At 42.1% G+C, this 10,203-nt stretch overlaps 1 protein-coding gene across 1 annotated transcript in view; it reads right to left on the reverse strand.

Moving 5' to 3' along the window:
• Nucleotides 1-4,504: 4,504 nt before the first annotated feature.
• LOC137630602 (uncharacterized) overlaps nucleotides 4,505-10,203 on the reverse strand; it is a 168,742-nt gene continuing 163,043 nt past the window's right edge. Inside the window, exon 10 of the mRNA XM_068362192.1 lies at nucleotides 4,505-4,785. Within this exon, the coding sequence (XP_068218293.1) occupies nucleotides 4,569-4,785 (217 nt within the window). The 3' untranslated portion in view covers nucleotides 4,505-4,568. The remainder of the gene's footprint in view (nucleotides 4,786-10,203) is intronic.

Raw genomic sequence — 10,203 nt, forward strand, 5'->3', positions numbered from 1 at the left:
AAACGCTATTCGGGGTGAAGATTGCTACGTGTCGTATCAAGATATACGTCCCCTGATTATGTGATATCCTTAAGAGAAATTTTAAGGATATTCGCACCAGGAGTTAGAATTCTGGAGACCTAAAGGTAAATTCTCTGGGAATATCACTGTAGCCAAATATCCCTTAGAAAGCTACCTATAGGAACCTTCCATCAAGACGACATGGCTACCTCACCCAAAAACAGATTTTCCTAAGTATACAAACTTGAGTTCTTTACACAAATCTTACCCGCCATCACCTACCTCCGGAAGTCTTGGCTACAATCAAAGTGGGGTTGTTGGAAGTGAGAATAGGTTGGTGTTTCCTGCTACCACTCATAACACCTGGACCGGCTGTTGTCACCTCATTCAAAGTTTTTGAAGCGATGTTCCAACTTACGCTAATTTTTATCTCCTATGTAAAAACACTCCGGTTTGTCTAGTTAGGAATAATACATATTACTTTCAAATTTGTCATGTATATATACAGTATACACACACACACACACACACACACTCAAACTTGGTGCTTATGTTGTTCAGTGATGAAAGGTGAAAGATTATCAGAATAATGTTACCTTGAACTCCTAACTTATACAGTAGCTATTAATGTTGGTGAATTTTTTAGCAATTACGTTATACACTTTTCTATACTTTTATTATAAAACGGGAGTGTTAGTGATAAATAATATAGTTCAAGTTATAAATATTTTTTAAGATAATTAAAGATAATTGCTTGAAAGTTTCATAAGGTTTATGGGTGCCTTTTCAAAAAGAAATTAAATATTAGTAGAACAAAATAAAAATATAGGTTCTCAATATATTATCTTCTTGAGTTGAATATGTTGTAAAAGTAAGGTATGTAGGACTTGTTCTTGAAAAAATTGGCTATTTGTTATTAAATATGTAATTGGATTATCAGTGTATAAAAGAATTTTTAAACAAATATACAAGATATGATTACCAAAGACCATTAGAAAATCTGTTAATAGTGTTGTATGTCTGTTGATAATCAACTCATGCCAAGTTTTGTGTACAAAATGCTTTTGTAAAATATTTAAAAATTCTATCTCTTCAATTTTATTTCAGGATTTCTTGAAGCGAAAACATTTTTCATCCCCAGTTGTGAGCAGTTGTAGAAGCTAACTTACCTGTATAAACACTTGCTTCCACAGAATATTAGTGAAATCTTTTCAGTGGGGTTCTCACTTTTATGATTCCCGCTATCTGCAAGGACCAACTTGATTTCTGTTTTCTGCCATTTCGACACTCTTCCCCCTTTTGAATACCTTCTGCCACACACACACTCTTCTATCCCTTTAGTTCCCACAACCTCATGTGAAGAACTGGATTTAATTAGGGAATGCACCATAAAGTGATGCAGTACACTTACTAACTAAACTTTTGCTACATAAAATTGTTCCATCACTAACAAACCTTATGCTATTTATAGGGATTATCTTTCAGCAAAGCTGGAAGGTTAGCCATTAAGACCTAATGTGAGGTGGCAATCCTACCTGACCACTATAGTGGGGAGGGTAGGGGGTGGCTGGGGGTACCCAGCAACTTATATCTACTCCCACATCGGTGAACTATGTCACTTTTTTTTTTTTTTTTATTTACCTGGTAGAGATCGGACATGTCTACTCTCTCCCTCTGAAGGCTTTGCCATAAAGGCTATTGCTTTACGTTGGATTAATTTTCTTTCTTTCAGGTGTGACTGTTTCTCTGACGCTCCCAAGCGTACCTGCCAAGGTCCTCAAGAGCGCTTCTGTGGCACCTCCATGTTATCTGTAGGTATCAACCCTTATTCGCTGCGCCCGACCCACAGGGTTCGCCTTGCGACGAGTGTAAGGAGTGGCCTGCCTCCTTGTAGGAGAAGTTTGGGCGTCGTAGGAGGAAGTCTAAGAGAGATCTCTCTTCCTTAGGGTCTTCCTCAGGTGCGAAGAGACCTCGGAAATCCTCTTCCCGCACCACTAGATCTCTCTCCAAAGCTCTTTCTCGCTTGTCCTCCTCCGGGAGGCGATTGAGTAGAAGCGTAGACCAATTAACACCATGGCAGCCTCGTGGTACCAGAAGGTTGTTGCTTTTCTTAAAGGAGCACATTCGCCTCCAACCGTCGGAGAACCATTCTCGCTTTCAGATGTTCTGCAGGCGTGACCGTCTCATTGGAGTGACTGAACCCTCTTCCACGGTAGCTTTGCTTCTGCTCCTTCAGCGTGAGGCATGGAGAGATCCTTCGCCCGTAGCTGACGCTTTAGCTGTTTGCGAGGTCCAACTCTAACCCTTCCATGCTGTACCACGGTCAGCGCTCCCGCTTGCCCATCTAATGGCCTCCTGCTCATGATGAGTCCTCTCACCATCTTCAGATCTTTTCACTCGACAATCCACAATCTCTTCTTTTTCTCCACAGGCAATGCTCCAGCATACATGTTCAAAAGTAGTTGCAGAGACCTCGTCAGCAAGATGAGCTCGCCAGTGCACCTCGCATTAGTCGAACACTAATCAACACACCAGGAGGAGGTTGTCACGTAGTTTAATATGCTTCAGCATTAGGAGGTATGAGTAAGACTGGAAAAGGTTTTCTGTCCAATAACACACGGCAGATAAACCAAGCTTTTCCCCCTTATAGGTAGAAAAACCAGAGGAAGTAGTCCCGAAGGGCTAATCCTCCAAAACTCCAAGAGCTTTGTTGTGCCCTATGGACACGATGATGAGTCTGCAGCCATAAGCAGTTGGCAGGCCTCACCATCTGCAACAATAATAACAAAGGGTTATAGCTCACAAGACTTGTTGTTCCCCAGGGGCAAGATGGAGTAAGTAACCACAAGCAGTTGGCAGGTATCGCAATCTGCGGCCATAACCCTGAAGGACTACGGCTCACAAGACTCGTTGTGACCCTGGGGACATAAGAAAGGAGACCACAAGAGGTCAACCGGCATCACCCTCTGAGGCAATAATTTTGAAGGGTTACAACTCAAAAGACTCAAGAAATCACCATCTAGGTGCTCCAAGGAGCTGGAACAAGGCCCGAAAAATCCAGAGCCTCGCTGACTGACGAGAGAGGCACTCTACAATTGGCGGAGAAACTCCGTGCTTCTGTCAGAGGGTGTTTCGCATAATAAGCGAGCTTAGAAGAAGATTAACCTAAGTCGGCTTCTGGGTTACTCTTGTACTCCTGCATTAGGAGGCACGAGAGAGAAAACCCTGACTGGTAGATCCGAGGAACACCAGTTGAAGCAGCTTCTGGGTTACCCTTGTACTCCAGCAATAGGAGGCACAAGAGAGAAAACCCTGACTGGTAGATCCAAGGAGCACCAGTTGAAGCAGCTTCTGGGTTACCCTTGTACTCCAGCAATAGGAGGCACAAGAGAGAAAACCCTGACTGGTAGATCCAAGGAGTACCAGTTGCAACTCATCTCGTTTGTACAGTGGAGCAGTAAGAACAAAGGGAGCAGATGCTGAGAGAGCTGCATCTAAGGGCATGAGAAACTGTTCGTGTATCATCTCCAGAATCTTGGAAAGTTGACTGTGATCAATCCTTAGGGAGGCAGACATGCACTCCCGCTAAGCCCTTAACTGTAGTACTGTACTCTCGAAAAAGACCCTTCCTTAGAGGGAAGAACCAAAAGCCCCAAGGAATGCAGGAATTGCCATAAGTGGCAACGAGAGCTACTTCCCTAGTGGTAATACACCTCTGCTTTGCTAAAGGAAGCAACATTGTCCATACCTAAGGGATGTCCCGGGGACAAGGAGCCATCACTCTCACTCGAGCATCCTCCGGAGGAGACCGAGTAAACAGAGTTAGAGTGGAGGGATTGAGCCGATAAAGAAAAAAGTCAAGACCCCCCCCCCGGTTGCCTACCGAACATCAGCCACTCGGAAGATGACTAATCCCATCACTCATTGAAGAGAGTCCTGCAAGCAAGAGTGACCGCTGGAAGCAGGACATAAGGAATGGGGATCGGTCTCAATAGTCAACAAGAAGGTGGCGCTTTGGCATCCTTCATGGCCGAAACAAGCCAGCAAGACAAGATTCTGAAGCCCAAAAACTCCTTGAAATAGCAAAAGTAAAAGCCAGTTGTTAACAGGAGAGAGAAGCATGTCTACACTCCTCTGAGCCAAATGGCAAAAGTGGAGATATAACACAGGTGTGTGAGAGCAGGGTGGCCGGTCTACATCCCTAAAAGTCTTATGGCTAATTACCATCTTTGCCAAAGCATATTCCATATAAAGAATAAAAGGGTTTGTATTGGATGTCAGAACAAACATTGTTTATACAATAAATATAAAGGTATTTCAATTCTTTTTAAGATTCCAGAGAAACTTTACTCTGTAATGAAGTAATTGTATGTCATTTCACATACATGTACTGTATATCCCTTAAAATTATATAAATAATCAAATACAGTAGTTACATTTCTAATAAAACAGCATAATTTCAGGTTCTAGCATGAAGAAAAGTTTGTGTAATAAAACGCTAAAATAAATGAAACACGCTTTCTCAAAAATATTCTACAATACAGTGCACAATACTGTACCCATAAGAATTACAAAATATTGCACCACCAATTACTTGTAGCCTCAGGGGTACCATCTGATATATCCTCTGAGGAATCATTATCATAGTCATTTTCTTCATCACTAGATGATGCCCAGTCTGTATTATCTTCTGACGCAGACTCTGCTGCCTTGAGAGAGAATCTATGATAAAATTTAGGTGTAACAATTGCCCTTCCAGGAGACTTAATTTTCTTCTGCCCATTCCTGCAAAAACAGAATGCTCCTTTAAAATACATGCAACTAGGGAATAAAATAATTTACCTTCCTTCTCCCCAATTTAAAATACATAATATTCACATTGGATGTTTCATAAAGAATTTTATACAAATTGTAAGACTTGTTCAGTTTCACAGACAATGGTCATTGATTCACATCTTTTGCCAAGAAGGTATGAGACTTTCATTTTGCAATCGTCCTTAACCACCGATAGGAGCAGACCATTGTTGATTTCTTTAGCACTGCAAAGGAACAATTTAAAGCAAAGGAAGTTGAGAAGCTAAAGTGTCTGTGAAGTAAAAATATTGTATGAACTTTTTTTTGCATGAAATACAATTCATGAATCACTCCTAGCACCTATTGGAAGAAACAATGATTGATTATTGGTTGCATCGAGTGGTAGAAGAACCATGACTTGGTACTCTCGTGCCAATTAAGAATTTCCAAACTAATCAAATAATAATTGGTTAAGGTAGCCAAAATTATGGAAGTTATTATGAGATTACTTATCATTGTGTTGATATTTTTAAAACACTAGTACGTTAGAGCACTCTAAATTGTGGCTGACTTTGATACATGGAAGATGAATCAGTTGCATTATAAGACATACAACAAAATTAAAAAACTTACATCACAAACTAGACAGTTGTCACCATGAATTTTATCAATCTATTTTGGGAATTAAAATCCCCCAAGGTAGGAGGATGAAAACATGGATTAATAATTCCAAAGAGATAAGATCTAGTAGAGTGCTATAATACTGGTAATCATTTGGCAATTAATTATGATATTTTAGTCATGATGACTGAAGTGTTAGCATAAGCTTGCTATATACATTAAGGCTTTATTTGCAGGTATGTTATAGTATCAATTATTGTAGCCTAGCATTTTTTTTCCTGTAACTCTTTTGTTTCTATAAATAGTCTATGACATTTCTACATGTTTGAATTATATAAAAAGTAAATTGGGAGTCTTAAGATTTATCTTATACTGTACTACATTCAAAAACTTGTTGCCAACTTTCATTACTGTATATCAACATATTTTTTTTTTTTTTGCTCACTACACCATAAGCTGAAATCTGTTATTAAATTAATAAAATTAGCTATATTTACTGAATGGGCTTTAAAATCAGTTGCATTCCACTATATAGTTTAGAAAACCACTAAGGAAAACATATATGCGGTGCAATGATTTTTTCATCACAAGTACTTTTAAAACTGAATCTTGGATCATTTTCACAACATTGTATGAAAATTCTTATTTAATTTCAAATTTATATATCACTGTGAAATACCTACCATACCATTAATTATATATGAAAATATATGATATGACAAATTTGGAAGTAATTTGTATTTTTCCTAGTATAAAAACCTGGAGCTATTTATAGGGGTATACTTTCGGCGTAGCTGAAAGACGAGCCATGATAATTTTAGTGAAGGATAATTACCCTATCCGCTAGTTAGCGAGTGGAAGGTGGGGTGGACTGGCTACCCCGCTCACTCACATCTCTCGGCCGAGTAACCACTTTGCTTTATGGCAGGAATTCTAGGGGGACAGGGTGGCAAGCTAATTTGTATAAATAGCTCCAGGTTTATATACTAGGAAAAATACAAATTACTTACAAATTTGTCATCGGTTCTGGTGTATATACAAACCCTCCGCTATTTATAGGGGCGACTTACTTTCAGGAGGGAGGAAGTCCTCACCAACTGGCCTTGGTCATGACCCAGGGTCCTCTTTATTTTGATATGTGATCGATAGTAGAAGGAACCCCAACCTCGCTAAAATCAAGTGCTGATATGAGATAATGCACTGATAGCAGCCTGCAGAAGTTTGCGTGTTAGTGGAACTAACAGTGTGGCTTGTCTTTAACATAAGAACTCAAGTACAAATCCTATTGTTCTTAAGACTTACCCAATAACCTCCCTCAAAAGGTATTGGGGATGTAATAAGGTATTATTCTATACTTAAGAGGCACAAGTCTTACCTGCAGCGAGGTGAGGTCAGCTAGGCTGAGGGTTGCGGAGATGTTTTCCCCAAAGGGGAGAAGGTGAAAGGAAGAAAGGAGCAAGTCATTCTTACTCATTCACCCCAGACTAACCTGGGTATCCTCAGCCCTCAACCCTCTGCTACTTGTCCCTCGAGGACAGGTAGTGGGCCTGTGAAGGTTGATTGACGCTTCCATAAGCCCACTTACAGTATCTGCGCCACAGAGTAATTTCTTGAACGCCAGGGACGTAGCAATGCCACTGACATTACAAACTCTGGGTCCTAGGATGGAGGAGGGTCTAGATTGAGAACAAATTCAATAGCCTTCCGATCCAGGAGGGGAAGGAAATCCTTGTGATCCTCCTCTTGACCTTTTCCATGCTGGTCAACAATGCCGACACACGGGGGCGAGCTGGTGTCATTCTTTTAAGGTAACACCACAGACTCCTCGCTGGGTTAAACCTCAGTTGAAAGGGTCTTCGGTTACCGAACGAAGACTCTCTATCCGGAATGGGCTGCACCTAGGGTACAGCACACTCTGATTTTGAGCCATGGCAATCAACTTAGGGACGCTGCTGAGGATTACTTCTCCCCGTCTCCCAGAGTAGGAGACATCAGAAGATGGATCATACAACACACTAACTCTCTTAGTCAAAGCCCAAGTGAGTAGAAAGGGCCGTCATCCATGTAAGGAAGCAATCTGCTGCCTGGCATAAAGGTTTGAGAGAGGGGTGCCTTCACGGACTGAAGGGCCCGAACCGCGTTCCCTGGAGGAGGTTGAGACCTGATGGAGGACAAGTTATCTCAAACTTTGTATGAGTAAAGACATCAAAAGGAGAGAATCCCCATCCACGACATCAGTCAGAAAGGATCGAGCACTTCGCCTGGAAGACCGATGCTGAAAAGTTTCTTAGGTGCCTAGACATCTTTTCCGCAACTCGTTACGAAAGGCCTCTCTGAGAGAGGAGGTGTAGGACCGTTTCCAAGCGTGAAGTTGAAGCAAAGCTACGACTTTGGAAAGTATTGGCATGTGGCTGCTTGGAAGATTGTGTCCTGGAGGAAGATCCCTCGGAACTACGTCGGGAGCTGCAGAAGGTCCAGGAACCATTTTGGGTGATGCCATAGCGAAGCTATTGGAGTCATTGATAAGATCTTGCTTATCCTGACTTGGCTGAAGACTTTCTCACCAGACCGAATGGGGAAAAAGGCGTACACCTCTAAGCTGCCCCACCGATCTTGGAATACATCTTGTTCGAGGGACTGGGGAACGGTCAAACGGGAGTCTAAAGTTCAGGGCCGTTGCGAGCATGACAACAGTCGGAGGACCTCACAAAGTTAAGACTGTTGGATACAAGATGATTCAAAGACACTATAAGCCCAATATCTGAGTGGTCCTGTTCAGATTACCTGCGAGCACATTCCAGTACCAGGAATGACACGAGAGGATGGGGCACCTAGCTGTCCTCTGTCCATCTGAGGCTTCCTACTGCTAGATGGTTCTCTAAAAGAGGTGAATGCTGGTACCTTTCCAAATAGCCAACGGACGAGGATGGAATGGTGTGGTATATGTCACCCCCCCCCACCCCTCTCTTGATGTATTATAGGGAGCATCAGATCCAGAAGGGAGACAAGAAGATAGGGCTCTTTGCAGCAGCTCTCGTCTGCCGCCCACTATCCCCTGTTTGTCCAGCAAAGGGGGGGGGGGGGGGGGGGCTTTTTGCATAGCGATAAACACATCTCGAGATGTCGAGACGTGCAACTATTTCCACGTTCTTGCAATGAAGGGGAGGAGCCTGTCCTCCCTCCATCTCCCACCAATCTAGGGGCGTTGGCCAAATAAGACCGATACCGAATGGTAAACCAGTTAATCAATACAGCTTATGTTATAAGAGCGAATCTCCATAGAGATTGCCCTCCCGACAGGACACTGGACTATAATTACCAACTGCATCCAACTAACCCCAAGAAGAGATTGAGACATATCTTCAATCTATTGTTGGATGGGTAATAAGCATCAGTCTACACTGAAATGTGAGCATGACAAGCACACATGCGTAGCTCGACTTAAAGTCGTGTCCGGAACTCAGTTGGAGAATGTTGGAAACGTTCGTAACAGAGATTCTTCCTTCTTTGGACGAAAACGTTCGTACTTCGCTTTCGATCGGTAAACTAGCATTTGTATTGAATGTCCCCTACTAGGGAACAGATATGCTTATGAGAAGTTCCCGGTCAGAGTCATTGTAGGAGACTAAGACTTCTGATCGGGAAAAAGGAAGAAGTGCCTATAAGAAGGCAGAATGTAAATGCTGTATGTCTGCTTACAGGAAAGTAGCCAAGTAATGTACTGAATAACCTGGTTTCAGAAAGGGATATAGCTATACAACTTAATAGAATGAAGTTCTAAATGCAAGATGTATATAGCCCTTATTGCCAGAAAGATCGCTTGCACGCATATGTACGTGCCCATCTGCGCTAGCGCATGCCTAATCTTTGCCTCCAGGAAACGTTTGCAATGAATACGGTTGCGTGAATAATATATGTGCAACAAATCGCAACATGATTGCCCAAGGAATTTTTTATCGTTGACTAGCTGTGGTAGTTTTTTAAATGAGAGTGCATATGTTCTCAAACAAAATATACAGTTATAGAAGCGATCCTTTCTCCTTTGGTTTTCCCCTCTTTATGGCAGGGGCTAGCCAATGTTTATACATAGACAAGGATGTCTGGTTCCCTGTGGGCGAGGTTTGAAACGTTCGTAAACGTAATGAAATGCTGCCCACACTGTTGATATCATTTTAAAACATAAGCTAACACTGCTCCTTCGGGACTAATTGTTTGAGACTACAACCTATAAGGGTAGAATAAGAAGCCTATCATGTAAAACGGTAAGTCCTTGTACACAAGGTACAATGATGTGATGTGCCTGACTCAATCAAATGGAAGCACCCAAGTTTATGACAATAACCTCACGGTTTTGTCTTGGTTAGAGCTCATGCTCCGGGAAGCCTTACAGCCTTTATGAAGTTTTAACCACACCCGTTGAAGTTCTGTAAAACTTCTCAGGAACGAAAGTGAAGTCTCGTATGTGGGGGTTTGCCTCAACAAAACCAGATATAGATTGACAAAGACCACTTACCCGAAGAAGTTGCCATCGAACGCTTTCTCGCTAGCGAGAAAACTACCGTCTAATTCAGGCAAGGCCTGGCAGAGGAAATGAACTGGATTGTAAAGAATTTTTTATTCCCCGCATAATTTCCGTCCTGGCAGTTGAGGGTTTCTCGATGATGAGAAAGGATCAAAAGCTGTCTGCTAACCCAATTACTCGAAGTAGGAGGGTGGAGGGAAGATGTCGGTGGTTCGTTTGAAAACAAAAGGATTGGTGCTGGCAAGACCAGCCTAACTGACATAGTA

This window comes from Palaemon carinicauda, chromosome 38 (assembly GCF_036898095.1).
Source record: "Palaemon carinicauda isolate YSFRI2023 chromosome 38, ASM3689809v2, whole genome shotgun sequence".
Taxonomy (NCBI): Eukaryota; Metazoa; Arthropoda; class Malacostraca; order Decapoda; family Palaemonidae; genus Palaemon; species Palaemon carinicauda.